We start from the raw sequence: 24,468 nt of genomic DNA, 5'->3' as shown, positions 1-24,468 counted from the left end.
AATGTTGGAGGTGTGGTTCTCTTGATGCTACATACTATCATATATGGTGGACCTGCCAAAAGGTTAAGGCATTCTGGATAAAAATATGGTGGATTATGCAAAATATCTTTAAAAGAAGGATAAAGTTTATTCCTCAGTTATTTTTACTAGGTATATGTACTGACTTTACACTGGTAGAGACTAACTTGATTTTGTACCTAATAACGGCAGCAAGACTGTTGGTGGCGCAATACTGGAAGAAGGAAGACTTGCCTACAATTCAAGAATGGACATTGAAAGTCACAAACTTAGCCGAGATGGCTAAAATATCTTAAAGATCACTCAAATGAGAGATATAAACGAGACTGGAAAAAATGGATTGACTATGTACAAAATAAAGGGAGGGAGGGGCATACAAAAAAAAATTGTACTTCGATGTTTTAATGATTGATGAATGATGAAATATTTGTGTTTTAAAAGAAATAAAACCTTTGGAATACAACAACACGTGCAGCGATTCACTTAACTATGGCAAGAAAGAGGGCAACAATGGGGCAAAACTCTCTTAACAGACGTTTCGCTTAGCAACAGAAATGTTGGGCTCCGTTGTCGTCGTAAATCGAGGACTACCTGAACAACTGTTTTTTAAAAAAGTCATCCCTTCCTTTATTATCACAGAACACAGAATCGCAGGGCTGGAAGGGACCTTGGAAGGTCTTCTAGTCCACCCCCCCTCAAAGAAGAGAGTCAAGGCCATTCCAGTGTCCTACCCTGCCGGTCGTGCGAGGCCTCGGGACCCTGCGACGTCGCGCCTTGCCGCTTTCTGCCCTTCCAGGGAGCGAGTGACGATATGCCATCTAGGCCAGTATTTCCCAAACTTGGCAACTTGAAGATGTCCGGACTTCAAGTCCCAGAATTCCCCAGCCAGCATTCGCTGGCTGGGGAATTCTGGGAGTTGAAGTCCGGACATCTTCAAGTTGCCAAGTTTGGGAAACACTGATCTAGGCAACTTCCAAGGCGCTGGGGATGATGGGAGTTGAAGTTCAACCCCCACTGGAGGGCATCGGGAACCCCCGCGACCCCCTTCAGTTTTTAGACGCGTCTTCCCTCTCGTCCCCCCGGTGGGCTCCTTCCGCGAAAAGGCGGCGAGGGGAGGAATCCCGCGGGGCCTCCCCCTCCTCACAACGTCAGATGTTTTCGCCTCAGGTTGATGGAGGAGCCCGTTTTTGGCGGCGAAAAAGAAATGGAAGTTCCGCCTCCCGAAGAGATTCCTGTCAGCGACGGGACTGTTGTCCCCACACGCCGGGATCAGCTTATGGGGCAACCCAGCTGGAGCGCCCCATCCTGCGTGTGTGAGAAATATAATTATCAATAACCCACGGGTTCCATATTTTTAACCTCTCCGCGCAAACAACCGGGGGGGGGGGAGAGAGTTAGGGAAAGTCACAATATGGGCGGGAAACTCGGCGTGCTGCCGATTGGTTCTTGGCGCTGCCCCTCAACCTGTGCCGTCCTCGAAAAACGACGGCTCCTCACGCTGATTGGAGTTTAAGCCTGTCATTCTAGCGGCAGCAGGGCAACCTCTCGTCCCGCCTTCTCGCTCTCGCTCTGACGTGCCGTGTGCAAAGGAAGAAGGGTGGGGGGGAAAGGTTGGCGTTTGGTAAAAAAAATAGCCGTTAAACGGGCCGCGGGGCGGGGCCTCGGCGAGGAAGTAAGAAGCCTTAATTGGATTGGTCAAGGCGGGAGGTTCAAACTAGCACGGGCAGCCCTGATTGGCCCGGGGCGGCCGCGGCAGGCCAGGCTCCCTCCTCGCGCCCAGGCGGGTTTATTGTCTCTCGACTTTCGCAGGCGGCTCTCGCGCGGAATCGGGACCGGACTTCGCCCAGGAGCGACGCAAACATGGTAAGGAGGGCCGGAAAAAGCCGCGCGACGAACGGGCCGCAGCCAAGGTGTGTGAGGGGAGGGGGGAAAATGCCGCGCTCCCGTTCGGCGGGAAGCTCGTGCGGGGATTCCCTCACGCCGGCCGTGTGAGGGACGGCTCTCCCGGTGAGGGGGGGCTTCGAGTCGCGGCGGGCCGAGCCGTCTTTTCTTTCTTATCGGGGCGGTAGAGGGTGAAGCAGCGGCGCCGCCGGCCGTTCCCTCTTCCCTTGAGGCGAGCGGCTCCGGGAAACCCCCGCCTCTCGGTTACCGCGCCGCGCGGGGCAAAGGTTTCTGCCTGCCGTTCCCGGAAGCGCCTCATCCCGGCCGGAGCGGAGAGAGAGAGAGAGACGGACTCGGCGGGTTCTCCTCAGATTGCCGAACCCCCCTTCTCTCTCCCCCGCCCTCCTCCTGCCTGGGGTGTCAGTCAGCGCCCCGCCAACACAGTCCCCCTTCCCGGTTCGTGCCACGCCGGTAACCGGCCGCTTCTCGGGTTTCCCGCGTCCGGCGTCTCCCCTCCCCCCCCACAAAAGGCGGCGCCGGCCGGGACGTCGAAGTGGCGGTCGAGCGTCGCTTCCCGCTTGCGGGGCTGAACCCGAGTGACGGGGCCCTGCAGCTCCGGCGGTGACAGCCTGGCACGCTGCAGCCCCTATCTGCCGCTGCGGGAAGTGGCGCGGCAACGGCGGCGGTTCCTCCTTTTCCCAGAATAACAAGAGTGGGAAGGGGTCTTGTAGGTCATCTAGTCCAACCCCCGCCCAAGCAGGAGATTCTCTCCCTTTTTTAAAAATTGTTGCTCAAAAACGGGACGGCTCCGGGAAGAGGGCGGCTGCGGGTTTTTTCCCTCGCCCCCTCCCCAATCATCCCGGGTGATTCATATTCATCCGCTTTGGCGGAGCTGTGAAACCATCTGTCCCCCGTCTCTCCCCCCCCCCCCGGTGACGTGGGATTGCTGGGAAAGTTAGTTTTTGGAGGGGGAGGTTTCCTGCTTTCTCTTCCCACTATAACAGGGGTCCCCAAATTTGACAACTTTAAAATTTGTGGACTTCAACTCCCAGATTCCTGCCAAGTTTGAAGACCTCTGATCTAAATGGAGAAATTGCAGAGGAAGGGATTACAAGAGAGTAAATTATGCCAGCTGGGGAATTCTGGGAGTTGAAGTCCACAAGTCTTAAAGTTGCCCAGTTTGAAGACCTCTTTGCAATATAGGTTCCCAGTAGGGTCAGAAAAAGCCGCAGCAGCAGTTTTTAATTTTTCCAGCTTGAGGTTTCTGAATAGGATTTCTGTAAAGTGCTTTTTTCTTTTTTTGCTGTTTTAAGGAGAGGTTGCTTTTGGCTAGAAGGCTGAAGATGGCCTCTCCCCCCCCTCCCATTAATAACTTGCATCAAGGGGTCTGGAGTCAGGGGTGTCCAGCTTTGGCCACTTTTAAGACTTGCAGACCTCACCTCCCAGAATTCCCCCAGCTTGGGAATTGAAAGACACAAGTTGCCAAAGTTGGAAAGCCAGGATGTAGATAATATGTCTTCTCTATTACTTGCAAAGTGCAGAAGGGGAGTGAGAAATAGATTGTTTTGAGGATTGACGAAGAATGTGAGAAAAGGAAAAAGGTACCACAAAATAAATGTATACCCTCATGAACTTCATTCTCCGTAACTTTCTAAACCATCCTTCTACCACTTTACTTCATACATATCTCTCTGTTCTTTAGCTTGTCTCTCATCTTCCTTGTGGGTTTTATCAACTCCATCCAACCAACCACAACTTTTTCAATTTTATCTATTCAGTCACTCTTATACATTTGCTTTGGGGATTTGCTCTTCATACTTTTGGTCTGTTTGACCATGCCGTCTTAATGTCTATACTGGCAGCTCATCATTTTAATTCTTTCAGCACCAGTACATTTTCTAATCTCTTCCTGTTTTAGTTTATACCCTGCTTTAGACAACAATTTTGCTCAACCTTCCTAAGAGATTCAGTTCTCATTTCTAGATAGTAATATGAGTACATTCTTACAAGGCTGTTTTTGGTTTTTTGCCAATATGTACACAAATTAAACTTTCTCCATTCAAATTTACATTTTGTCTTTAATGTGTAATTTTGAGATTACTTATTACATCACCTAATCTTTCTAATATATGCATGTATGTATGTATGTATGTATGTATGTATGTATGTATGTATGTATGTTACATTTTTTTATTCCTGTGCATTTTGGCCTACGATATGAGAAAATAATTCCTCTCTCTTAACAATATGTGCAGCAATGTTTTGTCATATTATATGCTTTACACAATATCTTTCTCTCATCTTCATTTTTCACAACAATTATTCAATTATTCTCTTTTTTGCATTTTTCTTATCTATAGCCTGACTGGCTTCATAATTCCACCAAGCATTTTTCATATTTCTCATTACTATAACTTTAAATGCTTATGTGGCAGTTTATAATATTTTACTCTATTACAAGCTGCTTCCACATCCTCTTTCCTTAAACTCACTTTCTATACATTCAGTTGGGAAATTAATCTGCTTTCTTACATGCAGGACCCATGCTTTCTTTTCAAGTGGCCATTCTACTTTATTTCAGGTCTTCTTTTTCTTTCATATCCAATTTTTCCAAAATCCTTTCTTAACACAATGTCTCATTCAGAAGTTCTCATCAACATTGTAGCTTTCATTACATTTTTAGTCTTTCATTATGAATAATCAAAATACTTCTAGGTTTATATTCATTCCTTTTGTGTGTACTTATGAATACAATTCTTAAACCAAATATTTAAAACAAACATCTTTTTTTAATCAAATACCAAAAATTACTTTCATTATTCATTCTTGGATTTCCAGAGAGTCCAATCTCTACTGTCTTGAACTTATTCCCAACTATTCATTTTATATCATCAAAATCATGGGGTGTTTTTTTTCCCACCATGAGTGCATTCAGAATATTGTGCACTTTTTCCAAAATTCATCTTTGGTTCTTTCATTATTACTGTTCATTAGAATGCTGCGTGCAACCGTTTTTCCCCCAATAAGAATTCCTGTTTCATATGCATTCACAGTTTAGATGCCACTTACTCATTCTTATTGATGAATTTTTAGCACTTACATTCATAACAAAAAAAATTAACTTCCCAGCCTTCATTCATCAATTATACTCAAGAACATTAGACTAACCTCATTCACATTGATTACATCCCTCTCCTTTCTGTTAGTTTCACAAGTACACAACATATCTATTTTGCTTTCAATCTTTTCATTTGCTAATTCATGCTGTTTATCATTTAGTCCATTTGCTTGCCAAGTCTGTTTTCCATGTTATGCAGATACTATATAGGCCCATAGATTAGTATCCATGGTCCTATATTGTAATCAGCATAAGATATGAAAAACATGGTATTAATCAAGATTTTTACTTTATATTTTTTGGAATTTAAAGAATTAGACTAAATTACCCACCTAAGTTGTATCTGCACTGCATGGAGTGTTCTCTGTTAATGATAAGGATGTACTGCTGACTTGTTGGGTATTACAGCCAGTATGATACATGAAATAAATTCCTGTTTTATGCCAAGAACATTTATACTATTATTTTTGGAAGCTAGGCCCTTGAATCTAGAGCCTATTTTACAAAAACAATATACTGTTGCCTGCATCCCACTGTATGCGTTTGGGTTGTAGCTAATTTATGCAATAATTTTAGAATAATAGGATGGCCATTAGAAAGCTATTTTCATTGTATATGTATGTATGTGTATGTATGTGTATGTGTGTATATATATATATATATATATATATATATATATATATATATATATATATATATATATATATATATATATATATATATATATATATATATACACACACATATATATACATACACACACACACATTCATATACATACATACATACATATATGGGCGTATATATACACACATATGTGTTGCATTTGTGCTGATAAATAAAGAAAGGGAGATTAGTATAGATCTATTTAAAGCTATTTAGCTCTCATCAGCTAGCCATACCCTTAACTGGGGTTTGAACCTGTAATGTATTACATATTAGGCAGCTGTGTTAGCCACTAAGCCACAGGCTCTCCTTCTTTATCAGCTAAGCCAGGAAAATAGGTATGTATTATGTCACATAATGTGTGATGAGCCGATAGAGAAAGGAAGCAGTATGCTTCCTCCTATATTTGGGCATACCAGGGGTTGTGACATAATACATATATACATACATACATACAGAGAGGGAGGAGAGTATTGTTTGAAAATAAATATATTTAAACATTGTTTTACAAGTCAGTTTATGCCTTGTCATTTGTCTTGTATCTATGCTTAAAATTGGTAAAATTAGAGTAGGTTCAATAATAGTGTTACAAAAATAAACAACTTGGCAATTGCCTGTTCATATTTAGAATTAGCATTGCATATTAGAGCAAATTGGGTTAGGAGTATATTTAGGGAGTCTGGTCTGGGATTGTATTTTAGAGAATAGAATGCAGCAACAATCAATTTCACAATTTCAGTGGTAGAGCACTATTGCAGGTTAATAAACTAATTATAACAATTGCTGTACTGATACTAATGGCTGACAGCAATTAAGGATATTGTAGCCCAGAATCTAACTTGGGACCCTTTTTATCTGCACATGAATTAAATATATTTTACTGTTAAAGCTTATCTTGAATGAATGCAGGGAAGGTTGATTAGGGAAAACTAAAGCTGACCACCTGCTTTAGTTTTGAACAAGAGTTTTGACATTCATGTCCTTATTTGATGTAAAGAGGAATCTAGTCTGGGGCTTGAAGAACTGATCTTTTGATAATTCACTGTCACTTGTATTTATTAATAAACTCTTTTTTCACCATATGATGAAAAAATTGCATAACCAGAAAAAGGGTTTCTTGTAGCATTTTACAAAAGTGAGTAATATTTGCGCATGTAACAACTGTGGGAAGTGTAAAGGAGCAAGATATGAAAAAGTTAGGTGATGCAAGAATAATTTTAGAGAAAGTTATGCAAGGTTGCAGTTCCAAGTGTACAAAGTAGGATATGAGCTCCCCTATGTGCATTTTGGTGTTGCATGAATAAAAAGAGTGGAATTTATGCATGAATTTGTCATTTTGACAATATTGCTTAAGCCTCTGATGCTGTGCTCTTCAGGCGATTCTAGTAGCCTGGGAAATGTTGATGTCTGATATAGGACCTCCTTTTTAGACATAGCTGCTGTTAACTGATAAGCTTCTGCATTGCTAGACTTCTGGAAAAGGTTGATAGGATTAGAATCAGCCAGGTGGAAATTGTAATTCAAAAGGCAAAATCTCCTAAACTAAATTCTGGTGTACTTGATTCTAAACAAATCTCCAAGGTGAAAGGAATCTTTGGAAACAGTATAGTTCAAGTTCCCTTTTTGCAATCACCATCTGCCTAAGCTGACAAAAGGAAGAATACCCTCAAAAGTTCATAAGTGGGCAGCATTATCATAAATTATAACATAAATTGTTGATTGTATATGGGAGAGTATTCTGGCTGAACAACGCTCTAAGTTAGTGTAGATAAATAAGAGAAATGTGGACATTTATCTGTTAAAAAAGGCAAACCTAGGAAAGCTCAAATGTCAAAATGAGATAAGACCTTCTCTCTGGAGTGTGTGCGTGCTACAACAATCTATATCTGAGAATTGGAAGTAAGTGGTTATGATTATGTGAATATCTTAGTTGTTTTTGAATGATCTTTTTTTGGTATTAGATTCTAGGATATTGATCTTTTTAAATGTCCAAATATGTACTGAACTATAGTTTCAATCACACCTCTTCTGCATTATGGCCATTGAGGAACAATTCCTAGTATCAAAAAAATTATGGATGGGTATCAGAGTCCCTACTATTGTACCAAAGACACTTAAATTTTTGTGATCTGAACATTCTTAAAATATATTTCATGGCAGACATTTATGAATAATACCCAGTATTGCAACAGGAGTGTTGTTGTGAGACAAATGGAAATTTGGTCATTAAAAATAGGAGTTTGCACAACTTTGTCAATATAATATATTTTTAATAACTCTGAATGCTGTTAAATGATGTAAGTGGAGAACTACCTGTATTTATTTTGACTTTGGAAGAATAAATAGCAGTGTAGAAAAAGCAGTCAGCTTTATATAACCTAAACGTGTAGGCTTTCTTCTTTGTTTCTGTTAGCAATGAAATAATAAGCTTTTCATCCAATAATTGTAGTAGGAGATGTTTTACTTAGCAGATCTGGGGAGAAAGTTTTGAGGAAAGTATATGTGAGAGTGATGAAAAAAAGAACCTAACTGGGATTGATAAATATGTTTTAAATTTCTATAGATCCAAGGCAAAGAAAAACTATTAAATGTTCTGTCCTTGATTGGAACATTGTGATACAATAATAAGAGGATTTAGGGTCATAAGAGTCACTTGTTTAATTGAATGGCTACAGAAATCAAGTAAATAAATAATGCAGTACTAGACATGTAAATAAAAAGTCAATATGGGTCATTTCATATATATGTGAATAAATAGGTTAATATGTTCATAACTCTTCCCATAAATTTATCTCTCTGTACAGCCAACAGCTATTGAGAACAGCTGCAAGTTATATCTATGCTTTTATGCTCACACTAACTAAGCACACTAAGTAGCCAACAGCTTCTGAGAATGGATTGCTTTTAAATACACTTGTTTTTTGAAAGTCATAATATCTTCTTTGAGGCACAAAGGATGAAAATGGAAAAAGGTTTAACTGAGTATTGGCTTTAAGTCTTGTCCTACATGCGTTTCATAACAGTCATATACATTTAGAAAAAAATGAGCAAAAGGATCCACTTATATTATTTTTGGGGGGGGAGTAAAAATAATAAAACTAAAACATAGTTTTAGGGCTTGGATAGATATTATATTTTGACAGGTATACGATTTTATTTAAAAATAGCTGGTTTTGTCCTGCAATTTAGCAACTTCCTGAGATTTTGACCCATTTCAGAAAGTTATACTGAGTCAGAACTGGTTAATACTTAAGATAAGACCATTAGGAAATTCCTGGGCTGTAGGTTAGACCAGGATGAAAGACCCTCCCCACCCAGAATGATACAACAACAAAATGGTTTTGAATTTTGTAGGAGCTGAAGCCCAAATATGCAGTGCTCCTTCTTCCCATTTTTACTCCACAACAATAATTGTGTCAGATTGTGATTTATGTGATTTGAAGAGAAACCAGAGCTAACTTTATAGAGTTTCTTTTTTTTTACTTATTAGTTATGTATACTGTATATGTGGCTAGTTATGCATGCACAAATGATGTGCTATATTTTCGAATTCTATGACTTGGTCTTGGACAAAATCAAACCAACCTGCAAGGTTGGTTGTCTAAGAGAATCAGCCGTTGTCTGTAGGTGGAAACATAAGCTAATATTGCTGTCCTAAAACTCTTTTCTTGAATTAATTGTCCCAAAATATATATGCTTACATACGTTTACAGTATTAAATTGGATATATGCCTAGATTTACTTGTGGCCAATGTTTGATCTTGTATTTTTTTCCCCAAAATACTTTTCTCCATGTTTGCATTGTGACAGGAAAAGTCTGAAGAATGTACTTCCTTTTGAAAAATTCCATCAAGATTGTAAATATGAATTGGTAGCAGGAGAAAGGTCATTACTAAATTTGAACGTGTGACATGTATTTCAAAAGTAGTAATACAATGGGCATTATGGAAGATGTGTTAGGATTGATTTATCTCCTGTTCTGCTTTTTGTAGGCTGGAGGCAAGGCTGGCAAAGACAGTGGAAAGGCAAAGGCAAAGGCAGTATCTCGCTCGCAAAGAGCTGGGCTTCAGGTAAGCTTTCAGGCAGCCTTTCACAGACACGTTTATTTGTATTTTCTCATGGTCCTACTTAAATTTGAGGAGAACAACATCCTCTGAGGCATAGAAGCATTATTTATGTATTCAGGGGTGTCCAACCATGGCGACTTCAAGACTTGTGGACTTCAGCTCCCAGAATTCCTCAGCCAGCCATGCTGATTTAATTTATTTAATTTTGTAATAGATTCTTTTAACTACTTTTTCAGTCAGACATAATTCTAAGCATCTCTAAAAGTCTGTTTATCTGGATAAGAGAAGGCTGGAACTGCTTTGGGAGGAGCTCCTTTTTCTCTTTTCCGACGTTGATTGATATATAAAATTAAACCCCATTGTGGTTTGGCTTATATTCCCCTAGCCACTTACATTAAAAAAAAACCATTCTGGTTGGTTTTATGTCTGTAGTAAACCAAGTCTTAGAGGATTTTTTTTCAGGTGATAGGAGTGTGACTTGGCTTTCTTTTTAACCAGTTCTTGCCCTTTCTTTTTAATCAGTTTTCCTTATGCCTTATGACATTCTGTCAACAGAAAGTTGCCTTTTTTTTTTTTAAGCTATCAAATCTGGGCAGCAGAAATTCAAACGGCACTAGATGGCAGTATATGGTGGTGGGCCAGTATTTTGAGAGCCTGAAACTAGTCTTTGTGTGGCTTTTCAGTTGATTATTAATTTCCGTACTGGTGGTGGTGGTGGTGGACAACTTCAGGCCATGGGGTTTAGGTCTGATCTGTGGAAAGAGATGCTGAATAAAGGGAGCAGTGCTTTTCCTTTCCACCAAATGAATGTAAGGCATAGCCGTTTCATATATCAGAACACTTGCCCTAAAACAGTGACCCAAAGTCATCCAAGGCAAGTGATTTTCTTTACAGACTGGATTCTACATTCCTTTATCCGTGCACTAGTGACCCAGGCAAATGAAAAATACCCCATTTCCTAAGCCGCCTCTAGCTGCAGATACTTCAGATCAGATGCCAGAGAAGGAAGCCCAGATCAGGATGCTTGCAAAAGAATGGCTACTTCAAAGCAGGCAGGATTGTACTTTGTACTGCCTTACAGCGCCTGAGGGAGAAATATGCTTCACTGAACTGGATATGGGTATTTAGAAGAATTCCTCAGGAAGATACTTGTTCTCTGGCAGTTGCAACCATGCATAAGAAGAGGCTCATTATCCTTGCTGATTCCTTGGCCTTCCATCAGAGCCATGGCTTTTGCAGAGCTTTGAACTTAAGGAGGCTGTTTTGGTCCTGTCTACAATGGCTTCCACATACATCTTTTTAAGAAAGAGAAAAGACCTCTCCTTACTCATGCCCTCCTTCTGGAGCTCTGGATCCCTAAATTTAAAGTTTTACCTATCCAAAATGTTACATTAGTTTCTAGGAGGAAGCTCCTTAACTCCATCTTTTAGTCATATTTCAGAAGCTACTGCCCAAAGAATGTATCCATTCTCTTGCCCCAGCTGCTTGCTGTTTATAGTTGAAGCCCCAAATTTGTGAACTTTGTACAGGTTTCTGTTCTTTTATTGACTCATAACAAAGTAGCATTAAGGAAGAAGCTCTTCTTCTTATAAACATAGGCTGGCATCTTATTCTTGATGGGAATTTGGAAATTGGAATACGTTAGTAAAAAAAAATTGCTTGCCAAATCACGTTCTTTCCTATAGTAAAAGCATTCTGGTTGTATTTTGCAGTAGTGTTTATATCTCATATTACTTTGATGTGGGATTTTAATCCTGTGTATCTTGCAAGATCTACTGCATTGCTTTAGGTTTGTAGAGCACAAATTAATATATTTAAAGTTAAAAAAAACTATATCCATTTGTGAATGAATGAATGACCTTATATAAATCAATTCTAGTTTGCCAACATTATCAATACATCTTATATCAAAGAACTCCAAATTTTTATGCCTACACCTCGAACCCTGCCAAATAAATTGTGTCATTTTCTTAGTTGCAATCCCAGTAATAATGTACTTGTGTACTTTGGCATTTGGTTGTGTAAAAAAACAGCTACTTACATCCAGACTATATAGGGTATGCCTGGATCATTTTAGATTAGAATTTTCATAAGAAAGGGTTTATGAAGTTTGCAACAATCATATATGTAACACAAACGGCTTTTCCTGTAAGAGATATTAGCCCTTAGCATCATTACTCTGAACATGAGACAGGGTATGCCTGCCTTCTACCTCTCTGAAACGGGTCACCAATACGGACTGTCAGTTAAAGCCTCTTGATAGGGCATGTATGCTAAAGCAGTCCTTTTGCTTCTAGTTCCCAGTGGGCCGTATCCACAGACACTTGAAGACTCGCACCACAAGCCATGGGAGGGTTGGCGCTACAGCTGCCGTGTACAGTGCTGCAATTCTTGAATACCTCACTGCTGAGGTAAGTTGTTGGAATATGTGATATTCCTCTCACATTTGGGTATTGAATATTTCAATTATTTATACCTACCATTTCTTCATTTTCTCAAACATTAATTTCATTTGATCTATTCTAATAGTTGTTTGCAAGTTTACAAATGTTTTGCAAAAGCTATTTTATTGTACACCTTTCTGTTTATAATCATCATTATAAACACACCAGAAATTTTAGAACACAAAATATTGAAATAGCAAGCCCTGTTGTATACTCTTTCCAGTTGGAAAAGATTGAGTAAGTTCCCATTAGTTCTCCCTTATGTTTTTAAAACATTTAAAATAGTAATTCATTTCAAATATTTCTGAGGAAAAGAACATATGTAATAATGAAGGTTATGTATACATCAGTGTATACATTCTTTTGAACTGAACTTCAGGAGGCATGTTTTTAATAGAAGAAAATTAATATTTTCTCTAGCTAAAAATAGGATGAGCCAGATAGATATGTATATTTAGACTTTATATGCTGATTTTTGCTACAATTATTCCAAAAGTATCAATTACATACTTATATACAACTATATTTGCTTTCAAATTCCACAAAAAGCTACCAAAACTATTCTAATCTCCAGTTTAATTCGCTTGTAGTCTTTATTCTTTTTTATTACATGGCAAACTTTAGAAAAACACTTTCTTATCAAAACACTTTGTTTTCCTGTAATGATCTTAGCTGCAGTTAACTATTTCCCCCTTTAAATCCGGAGTGTGTTCTGTGCCAATTTTGTGCAACACCTTAGTACTATTGTGGATTTTATTGGTAAGTATAATTGTAATATTCATATCAACATTTTAGATTAGAATTTTCATAAGAAAGGGTTTATGAAGTTTGCAACAATCATATATGTAACACAAACGGCTTTTCCTGTAAGAGATATTAGTCCTTAGCATCATTACTCTGAACATGAGACAGTGCAGTTGAATTGATTTATTGCTAAAAGTCTTTGCACAGGACTCTTCTCAACTAATGGTCAGCACCTGTATAGAGTTAGATAAGAGTCAACTGAATTGAAGGCTATGTGAGGATTCTAGGCTGATCCCTGTTTAGACTCCTCCTCCTACACTCCTCCTCCTATAGAACTATGAAATGTTTACCGCTATAATTAAAATAAGCAAGTTAAATTGTTTTTTAAAAAAGATAGGAAACTAAAATATGCCGCTGTATTTCTTCCAACAGGTGTTGGAGTTGGCAGGCAATGCTTCGAAGGATCTTAAGGTAAAACGCATCACTCCACGTCACTTGCAGCTGGCCATTCGTGGGGATGAGGAGTTGGACTCCCTTATTAAAGCAACCATCGCTGGTGGAGGTATGTCTCACCATAGCTTCTGAATTCTAACTACTTATCCAAGGCTATTCAGTAATGCCTGTGTCAGAGGCTCCTATTTCAGTACACAGTAGTCCTTGACTTACAACAGTTCAACGGCATTGAAAAAGGTGATTTATGACCATTGCTGCAGCATCCCCATGATCATGTGATTTACATTCGGATGCTGCACAACTGATCCATATTTAAGAGGGTTGCAGTGTCTTAGGATCACGTGATCCCCTTTTGCGACCTTCTGACAAGCAAAGTCGAAAGGTAATCCAGATTCACTTAAACGTATTACTAACTTAACAACTACAATGATTCACTTAACAGATGTGACCAGAAAGGTTGTAAAATGGAACAAAACTCACTTAGCATGTTTCTCACTCAGCAACATAAATTTTATCTCAATTGTAGTCATAAGCCAAAGACTACCTGTACATGTATTGGACTACATACTTTGGTGTGGAAAAAAATGAAATCCAACCTATTTTATATGGAGAGAAATATTTGAATGTTGGAAAAAACCTTTGGCAGCAGTGAAATTTATGGAACGTTTAACGTTTTAGGACAGTTGATAAACATTCTACAAGTTTGAAGTTGCCCAACATTCCTGAAGTGAAAAATATTATTACAAAATGTTCCAATTCATATTTTTGTACAGGGTATTACTTTATATATACATCAGTTCTGCACTGTTGTCCTTACGATTTGTCTTAAATTAAGACAATATATTTAGCAACGCTGTATTCCCAGTGTTAATTTTAATGGAAACGTCGAGCAATCATTGTGTAGTCTTTCCTGAATCTTCTATTCTTCCGTGTCTAGAACTGCCAGAATGAACCACTTTCTTGGCTTTGTCATTGGCCAAAAATAAGTCATTATCGGTACATGTTTCTGGTAGTAGCCGACAAACCAGCAGGTGGACTGGGCTCTGCATCTCGCCACATTTACACAGTGTGTTGTTATCTGCAGAGAGCCTCCAATTGAGCGTATTGGTTTCACATTTAGGCCCTCCAACTCTCAACCTGTTCAGGGTCCTCCAAGTAGTATAAGGACATTTTCCTCTTCCATAAAAACCCTTTTAAATATCGGTTGAAGCGTGCAATTAAAAGAACAGTAGTTGCTTGAAAGTATGAAGTTGGAATGGGGGAGGGAAGAAGAGGAGGAATTGATGGGTTTGTATAAGTATTGATCAGCCTCTTAAATCTTGATACAATCATGGCTATGTCTCCTGATCCTTTGCTCTCTCTTTCTCTCTCTCTCTCTCTCTGCAGGTGTAATTCCTCACATTCACAAGTCTTTGATTGGAAAGAAGGGACAGCAGAAGACTGCGTAAAGAGGCGCTTTCGGCAGCCCGCTTCCTCCCTGTCATTGTACTGTAATTGGGACAGAAGAAATATGGGGATATGTGGAATTTTTTAAAAAGAATAGTTAAATGGAAGAGCATAGACAATTGACTGTAGACTTAAAACATTTGTATGTTCTAGATTTAAAGTTTGACAAAAAAAGTACCCTGTTATGTGGCAGCAATTTGTGTGTTGATTGGCTAGGTTTCTCCCATGTGTTTTATACAAAAATGGAACTGATAAAACCATTTTTTACAAAACCTATTCTTGTGTGTCATTCTGGTATACAAGGGATAAATCCAGTAAAATTAAATTGAAATGTTTAGAACAGTCGCACATTCTAAACTTGGATATAGCCACAATCATGGTTATCATACCTTTGTTTACTCTTGCTTATTAACATAGAAATCAAAGTCCAGATTTTAATGTCACTTAAAATAACTTTTATGAATTTTAACAATACAGCTTTTTTTTAAAAAAATCTTTTTGCCTAAAATCTTTTCTCTAAATTCCTACGCTCCACAAACATGGAAAGTTTCGCAGTATCATATTAGCAAAGATGCCCATCCTGAATTTTGCTGCTCAGAGCTGATAATCTCACTGAAGGTGGTGGCTTTGCAGTGAATACTGCTGTGTTATTGACCCAGCAGAGTTGCTTTTGTTTCAGTATTATTTTGTTTTGTTCTGACAAACACTTCATCTGTAACAAAATGCTAAACGAGCAATGCTGCCTTAATTACAACTGGAAAGGTTACCATTTTGGTATCCCTCTGAACAAGAGCCAGTGTTTCTTTCCACTATTAATTTTCAGAACTGCTTTACATAATAGAACTATAGGCATTTTGCTGATTAGACATCCTGGTCTCAAATCTCCAAATTCTTGGCTTGCCTATAGTTGTTCTCAAATTAACTTGTATGAAATTTTATCTCCGTTATAATTCCAGGCTTACACTGATTAGTAATTTTAGATTAGTTATCTAAAACTATAAGGAGTGGCAGTCTTTAAAGGAGATTATTGTTAAGAATTTTGGATTGAAGGAGGTCAAATAGGGTTTTGGTGGTTTCTCCATTCTTATCCGTGTGGATGGCTATTTGTATTTTTAAGTACTATTCACTATATTCCTGTGCATTGTAAGTAATTTTAAACATTGTCCATATTAAAATAGCTTTCAAAAATGCTACATATGGTAAAAGTGAGTGAGGTGGAATTATTTAGGGAAGTTAGATGCAATGACCAATTTGGATACGGAGGGGGATTTTGCGTTATATTTGCCGATTCCATGGTATCTGGCAATTAATAAAATACTGTCCTAACAAAGGCGATATTTATATAACAAAGTAGATCTTTGAATTTGGCATAGGTTTTTCCCACGAGATGTCCCTTCAGTAACAGCCTTATAGCAAATGAGCACTGCTAGGAATAGGGTGTTTCTTTTCTTAGGAACATTAATCAATATCACTCTTGTATAATTGATAACCTGGACTGACAGCTACAGAACAGACAAGGCTTCTGTTACTAAAGGCTCAGCATTCCAGGAGTTGGAACTTCCATACTGGAGATGCTGCAACTTTTTATTTTTGACACTGGATTAACAATGTCAACAATGCTTTGCTAATGAAAGAGGCTGTTTTCTAACAGATAAATAAATGAGAAAGGATTGATTGGAGTGAAAGGTTATTTTTGTCAGAGGCTGAAAACAACTAATTTCCAGGCCATTCGTTTAATGCATTAATCACAGTGCAGAAAATTAATACACTTGTTGCCAAGATCCAAATGTTATTATTTGGCCACGTTTTAGCTGAAATTGATGTAAGTTTAATGGAATACCTGTAGATTCCATGATTAATTTAATTTACTCATTATTTCTTAGGTGTTGATTGAAAGAAATACTAAAGGCCCACAATCAAGTGCCAATGTGTCTCTTGGACAGAAAGGCCACTGAGAAGAAAGGCCTGGTTTTAAACTCTAATTAAATTATTTCTCATGGTGAAAGTCTTACCTGGCACTCTGGAGTCCCTGCCAGTCAGAACCGTGTTAGCTAAATAGGCATCCAAATAGCTTAGTTTACAGGGTTGAGTCAATCCGGGGTTGGCTAGAAAAGAGAGGCCAAATCCAATTCTTGCAAGCTGTTTGTGGGAATATGGGAGCAGAGGCCAACCATGTAGCTTCCCCATGGCTCATTAAATACAAGATTTTCAGGAAGAACAATGGAGCTACATCCTAAAGCTTAAACCAGGGGTGTCCAAACTTGGGAACTTTAACACTTGTGGACTTCAATTCCCAGAATTCCCCAAGGTTGAAGTCCTCAAGTATTAAAGTTCCCAAGTTTGGACACCCCTGGCTTAAACTAAAGGGTTTTGTTTTTTGTTTTTGCAGAGGTGGAGGCACCATAACCATAAAGAGCATAACTTCACCTGCTGGGATTCCTAGAAAACACTTAAAACACTTATCAAAAAATGCTTTTGCTTTAAGTGATTTCCCAAAGATCTTAAAACCTCCAACTTCAGACTTGGCTGTTTCACTCTAAATCGAAGAGTTGAATTTCCATTTTGAAAGAAAAATGGGAAGATTTTTAGTGGGAATATTCACGGAAAGCCCAGCTTGGTCTCGACACCAAACTCAGCACCAGTTGAAAGTCCGTCCCACCATGGCAAAAAAGTCCTCATTGTGCTGGCTGAAATAGGTGCAGAGTCTCTCCAGCAGTAACTCATCCACGGTGGGGTGAGGCCGGCCTTTCGACGGGTCAAGGCAGTGCCGTTCTCCTGCGGCCTGAAGGCAAAAGAAGCCTTTGGTCTCGTTGAAATAAAAGTTGTCAGGGCCTAGGTAAGGCTCCAGCCCCAAAAACTGTTCCACGTGACGCATCTCTGAGAGCGGCTGGCGTATTAAGCCGCCTCCGTCTACTACGTGAATCTGTGTCGTGGGAAAGAACTCCAGCCACCGAGCCAAGTGTAGCGCGTAGAGGCTGCGTTGCATGGCCTTGTAGTCAGTGTTCAGCTCTTGGCCCCTTCTCAGGATTTCCTCCAGCGACTGGTACGGTTTCTGCCGCGCTTTGCGGTTGTAGAGGATCTGGGTGTAATCGGACACCAGCCTTTCCACAGGATCCCGCACAATCAAGAGGAGCTTCACAGATCTGTCCATGGTATAAATGCGTTCCGGGGCCTCTAGGGAAGCAAAATAGCCTGGCGTTTTTTCCACAGTGATTTGAGTGCTGTGGGAATTGGGCATCTGTTGGCTGTACCAATCCAATCCCCTTTGGTAATTCTCTTCCACGTTGAAGAAATGGATCTCGGAGTGAGCAGCAGCCACCTGGGGATGTAGGCTCAGCATCTCCAGCAAAGCCCGTGTGCCCCCTTTCCTCACGCCAATGATGATGCCCTTGGGTAGCCGCTGCTTCCAATCCTCATCCAGGGCATTGGAGTCGTTCCTTTTCCACTGGTCCAGCAGGTCATTCATGACATCGGAGTCGTTCCTTTTCCAGTTGGTCTCCCAGCGTCCTTCTTGTGTGTGAATTTCACACATCTTGAGACATAGCAGCAGGAGGCAAACTCTGGCCATTTCTGAACCTTCTCTGAGATGAGAAGCGTAAACTCTGCAATTCTCAATCCTTCACACCTGAGCTTGCTGACAGTTCGTTCCCCCCCCCCCGCCCCTTTCTAGCTAGGATGGGACCCTGCACAATGTCTACTATCAGCTGGTATTTCACATTCCACAGTCCAGGCTCACAGCAATTCAAATTAACCCTTCCGCAGAATGATATTTGCTTGAGGAAGTAGTTGTCACCTGAAAAAGATAGAAATATCATCACAAAGCTCAAGTACCTTCCAAATCTGAAAGGCCAACGATGCAAGGCAAATCTAAACAGGCAGGTATAGTTAGGGGTTCACCTCTTGGGCTAAACCATCACATATCTGGCTTTGCATATTGTGTTAGTGAGTGGCACATGGGCCTAGAGGTGGAGTTCTTGCCTCGCAATCAAGAGGCTGTGAGTTCAATCCTAGGAGCACAGTGAGAATATATCTGCTGAACAAAACTCCACATTGGTGACAGGAAGGGCATCTGGCCAGTAAAGACTCTACTAGCTCCATTCATACTCCATCCCACAAGGGATTATGGGGTTGTTAAAGGACATGATAATGTGTTAGCCCAGATTGGTAATTTGCAAACCATAACTTGCTATGTGTTTTTATATTTTATCTTTGCAAATCTCCTAGAGTTGCTTTATCGGTGACATGGGCAGCATATACATTTAATAAATAAATATAAAGACATATTAAATAAAATATGGATGCTAGTTAGCTTTGGGTCTAATGAGTCAGGGAAACCTCGGGAAGGATCGCCAACTACTTCAGTGTTTTTCAAATTTGGCAACACTGAGATGTGAGGATTAGGGTTAGGAGAGTAGTTCACTGTGAAAGGGATCTAGGAATCCTCGTGGACAACCACTGGAGCATGAGCTAGCTGTGCTGCAGCGGCCAAAAAAAGCCAATGCAATCCTAGGCTTGCATCAAAAGAGGGATAGCATCAAAATCACAAGAAGCTTTAAGGTAAAGGTAAAGGTTCCACTCACACATATGTGCTAGTTGTTCCTGACTGTAGGGGGTGGTGCTCATCTCCATTTCAAAGCCAAAGAGCCAGCGCTGTCCGAAGACGTCTCTGTGGTTATGTGGCATGACTAGATGCCGAAGTAACATGGAACGCTGTTACCTTCCCACCAAAGGTCGTGCCTATTTTTCTACTTGCATTTTTTTACATGCTTTCAAACTGCTAGGTTGGCAGAAGCTGGGAAAAGTAACGGGAGCTCATTTTGTTACGTGGTGCTAGGGATTCGAACCGCCGAACTGCCGACCTTGGCCACCGAGCCACCGTGATAGTACCACTTTAGATTGTACTGGTGAGACCACAACTGGGATACTGAGTCTAGTTTTGGTTGCCATACCACAAAAAAAAAAAAAAAAGATTCTGGAAGGTAAACCACCTGATGAAGGGTTAAGGAAACTAAATATGCTTAGTCCAAGGCAGAGAAGGATTAAGAGAAGGTGACATGATAGCCTTCTTCTAGTACTTGAGGGACTGTCACAGATGAGGGGATCTCATCTCCAAAGCCCCTGAGTGCAAGATAAGAAGCAAAGCAGGGAGATATGATCTGGCAGTAAGGAGGAATTTCATTTCATTTTTCATTTTATTGACATTTATAGGCCGCCCTTTTCCCTGAGGGGACTCAGGGCGGCTTACAATTAATGGGAAGGGAGTGTAAGACAAAACACAAGAAAGAAAAAAAATGTGAATAAAAAAATAAACCGATAAAACACAACATTCATTCAGCATTCGGGTGCGGCGAGGTTCAGGTCTTATCCCCAGGCCTGACGGGATAGCCAGATCTTGAGGGCTGTGCGGAAGGTCTGGACGGTGGTGAGGGTACGAATCTCCACGGGGAGATCGTTCCAAAGCGTCGGAGCTGCAACTGAGAAGGCTCTCCTCCGCGTAGTCGCCAGTCGGCACTGACTGGCGGATGGAATTCGGAGGAGGCCTACTCTATGCGATCTGATGGGATGAAGGGAGGTAATTGGCAGAAGGCGGTCTCTCAGATAGTCAGATCCACTACCATGGAGGGCTTTATGAATGGTGAGTAGCACCTTGAAGCGCACCCGGAGATCAACAGGTAGCCAGCGCAGCTCACGGAGGATCGGTGTTATGTGGGCGAACTGTGGTGCGCCCACGATCACTCGCGCGGCCGCATTCTGGACTAGCTGAAGTCAGGAGGGAACAATCCATCCATGGAACAGCTTGTCAGTGCTCCATCTCTGGAGATGTTCAAGAAAAAAATGGAAAGCCATGTGTCTGGGATGGGATAAGACCTTCTGCCTTGGGCAGGGAATTGGACCAGAGGGAGACATGATAGCAGTTTTCCAATATTTGAGGGGCTGCCACAGAGAGGAGGGGGTCAAGCTATTTTCCTCTGAAGGCCAGACAAGGAACAATGGATGGAAACTGAACAAGGAGAGATTCAACCTAGAAATAAGGAGAAATTTCCTGACAGTGAAAGCAATCAACCAAAGGAACAGAAGTTGCCTTCAGAGGTTGTGGGAGCTTCATCCCTGGAAACTTTCAAGAAGAGACTGGACTGCCATCTGTCAGAAATGGTGCAGGGTCTCCTGCTTGGGTGGGGGGTTGGACTAGATGACCTCCAAGATCCCTTCCAACTCTGTTAATCTGTTAAAAACACCCAAGGTGGCTTCCAAACCTATAATTCAATTGTAAATAAGCATGGTGGTTATAATGTATATCTTTATATCTTAGTATGCATGGCAAAAACTTCCCCAGGACGGTGTCCAAACACTGTGTCCAATGTTTTAATTTGTATTTAATAAAAAACACTTTTTATATATATATAAAAAAGAGGGAAATGGATTTCCAGGAAGCTCACCTTAAACAAAACTCTGTATCCTCAATTGTTACGGTTCAGAAAAATCTGGAAATAAGAGCAGCCATACCTGTGATTTTCTCCCTCAGGTGGCACTTTGCTCCCGGCTGTCCCGTAAACCGTTTCTCTCTTTTTCTGCTTTCAAGCTGTAATGTTTTCTTTTTACGCTCCAAGGCCTCGTAGCTGAGTTGGCTGTACTTTTTGTCCTTCAAACAAAGACAAACTGACCTCCAGTTGGAGGCTGCGACTTGCCAGATTCAGCGCCAAGGAGAATTCTTGGAGCACAATTGCATAACTTCTCATGCTCTTGCGTAACTAAACAAAACATCAGAAAAATGCTGAATTTCCTGACTTTGGGTGGAACTCAAAACTACTGAGGGTGGCTCAGTGGCTAAGACACTGAGCATGTTGATCAGAAGGTCGGCAGTTCGAATCCCTAGCGCCATGTAAACGGAGTGAGTCTGTCATCTGCACCTCTATAACTGTCTGGTTTGGTTCTGCAACCCAACAAGACAGACAAAGACTTCGGAGGATAATCAGAACTGCAGAAAAAAACAGTTACTACCAAACTGCCTTCCATTGAGGACCTGAACACTGCATGAGTCAAAAAGAGGGTTGGGAAAATATCTCACATCCTGGACATAAATTATTTCAACTCCTAACCTCAAAACAACGCTAAAGAGTACTACACACCAAGACACAAGAGCAGTTTTTTCCCCCCAATTCCATCACTCTAATAAACAAATAATTCCCTCACGACTGTCAAACTATTCACTAAGGCTGCCTTACTATTACTATTAGTTTTCTCATCATTCCTATCACTAATCTCCTCCCACTTATGACTGCAGGACTGTAACTTTGTTGCTTGCATCCTTACGATTTATATTGATTGTTTCCTAGGATGATTTGATTGCTTATTTGTACCCTAAGACTATCATTAAGTGTTGTACCTTAGGATTCTTGACAAATGTATCTTTTCTTTTATGTACACTGAGAGCATCTGCACCAAAGACAAATTCCTTGTGTGTCCAATCACACTTGGCCAATAAAGAATTCTATTCTACTCTATTCTATTCTATTCTATTCTATTCTTTCCAATATCTATTCTATTGAATGTATCTTGTCTTTTTATGTACATTAAGAGCATATGCACCAAAGACAAATTCCTTGTGTGTCCAATCACACTTGGCCAATAAAGAATTCTATTCTATTCTATTCTATTCTATTCTATTCTATTCTATTCTATTCTACTCTATTTCTATCCGCTCCCCTTACTCGTCCCAGCTTCTGCCAACCTAGCAGTTTGAAAGCACGTAAAAATGCAAGTAGAAAAATAGGAACCACCTTTGGTGGGAAGGTAACAGCGTTCCATGCACTTTCGGCATTTAGTCATGTCGGCCACATGACCATGGAGACGTCTTCAGACAGCGCTGGCTCTTTGGTTTTGAAACGGAGATGAGCACTGCCCCCTAGAGTTGGGAACGACTAGCACATATGTGCCAGGGGAACCTTTACCGTTACCTAAAACTACTTGCCTTCCAGCTCTCAGGTTTCTGTCTATATAAATAGTCCTCAGCTAATGACCACAATTGAGCCCAAAATTTACGAGGCTATGTTAGACATTTGTTAAGTCAACCTTGTTCCATTTTGCGACCTTTCTTGCTACCGTTGTCAAGCGTCTGAGTTTTTGATCATCTGACATTGGGGTTGCTTCTGCACATGTGAAAAATGGTCGTAAGTCATTTTATTAGTGCCGTTGTAACTTTGGTCACTAAATGAACTGTTTGCTTGGCCTATAGAAGTTGTGGGAGCTTCATCCCCAGAGGCTTTCAAGAAGAGACTGGACGGTCATTTGTCAGGAATGGTGTAGGGTCTCCTGCATGGGCGGGGGGTTGGACTAGATGACCTACAAGGTCCCTTCCGACCCTGTGAATCTGTTAAGGAAATTTCTCCTGAATTCTCGGTTGTGTCTCACTTTAATGAGCTTCCACCCATTGCTTCTTGTTCTGCCCTCTGGTGCTATGGCAACTTCTTAAGGACTGGAAGATAGTTGTCATGCAACCCCCAAATCCTTCTCTTGAATAAGCTAATTTGCTCAACTGTTCATCAGACAATTTATCTATCTTCCAAAGCACCCAAAGGCCAGAAAAGGAATAGTGGATGGAAACTGGCCAAGGGGAGATTCAACCTGGAAATAAGGAGGAATTTTCTGACAGTGAGATCAATCAATCAAAGGAACAGAAGTTGCCTTCAGAAGTTGTGGGAGCTTCATCCCTGGAGGCTTTCAAGAAGAGACTGGACTGCCCTCTGTCAGAAATGGTGTAGGGTTGGACTAGATGACCTCCAAGGTCCCTTCCAATTCTGTTAATCTGTTGCTCTGTATCTATTGTAAAGTGAGGTTTACCAGTATATACATAAATAAAAACATTGGAGAGAAATAATCATTCTTTGGGACCTTCCTGTGTTTCCCTCCAAAAACTACACCGGGGTTTATTTTCACTGCATCCTTTTAAGTCGGCAAGATGCTCCGTTTTGGTTTTCGGCCAGCATTTATTTATTTACCTGTTTATGCCAACAAAAAAAGCAGCAGCAATTTCAAACAAGGGAGGAATACCCACCTTTGTGTTAATCACATCCCCATTTTTGCTTCAACCTTTGGGCTGGCTAATCCAGCTCTGCAAATTTCACCAAGCAGGAGGAGGAATGAGACAACTGCGTTCCTCTGGGTGCTGATCCCCCTCACTGCTTTCTCTCCTCCCCCCCCCCCACAATTCATGGAAGCCTCACCTCCTTTTCCTGTTAAATGAGGCCCCCAGGGACCAGCCCTGCCTCCTCACTTGCGTGGATCTGCCTGCTGAAATGCCTCCCCAGAGCTCAGCCTGGCGTCACTCGGGGCCTTTGGATGCCTTGAATGGCCTTGAGGAACTTGCCTGGCAAAACCTCACAGCTCGTCCGGTTTCACAAAAGTTGCGCCTGCTGAGCTCTACACAATTTCACGGCTGCTAAAAAGCTGATGGGAGGAGTTAATATATCGATGCAAACTCAAGGTGAACCGCTCCAAATTCGATTGCAGAAAACACAACTTCAGCCACAGAGTGGTCAACGCCTGGAATGCTCTATCTGACTCTGTTACATCCTCAACCCCCCCATAGCTTCAACCTTAACCTGTCCACCGTGAACCTCACCCCATTCCCAAG

At 40.8% G+C, this 24,468-nt stretch overlaps 2 protein-coding genes across 2 annotated transcripts; one reads left to right on the top strand and one right to left on the bottom strand.

Moving 5' to 3' along the window:
* The first annotated feature begins 1,737 nt into the window (after positions 1-1,737).
* On the top strand, positions 1,738-16,042 carry LOC106548210 (histone H2A.V). Its single transcript, XM_087706106.1, has 5 exons — positions 1,738-1,881; positions 9,676-9,753; positions 12,048-12,161; positions 13,371-13,500; positions 14,778-16,042. The coding sequence occupies exons 1-5, from the start codon at positions 1,879-1,881 to the stop codon at positions 14,837-14,839; spliced, it is 387 nt and encodes a 128-aa protein (XP_087562232.1). The 5' UTR covers positions 1,738-1,878; the 3' UTR covers positions 14,840-16,042.
* Positions 16,043-17,211: 1,169 nt separating this feature from the next.
* LOC106548207 (heparan sulfate glucosamine 3-O-sulfotransferase 1) lies at positions 17,212-21,841 on the bottom strand. Its single transcript, XM_087706105.1, has 2 exons — positions 21,342-21,841; positions 17,212-18,630 (listed from the first exon to the last, which is right to left on the bottom strand). The coding sequence occupies exon 2, from the start codon at positions 18,403-18,405 to the stop codon at positions 17,470-17,472; it is 936 nt and encodes a 311-aa protein (XP_087562231.1). The 5' UTR covers positions 18,406-18,630; positions 21,342-21,841; the 3' UTR covers positions 17,212-17,469.
* Positions 21,842-24,468: the final 2,627 nt, after the last annotated feature.

The sequence above is a fragment of the Thamnophis sirtalis genome, unplaced genomic scaffold (genome assembly GCF_051295495.1).
Source record: "Thamnophis sirtalis isolate CommonGarterSnake01/CBP01778 unplaced genomic scaffold, rThaSir2_p1.2 scaffold_2, whole genome shotgun sequence".
Classification (NCBI taxonomy): Eukaryota; Metazoa; Chordata; class Lepidosauria; order Squamata; family Natricidae; genus Thamnophis; species Thamnophis sirtalis.
This window is presented reverse-complemented; position numbering and strand designations above follow the sequence as displayed.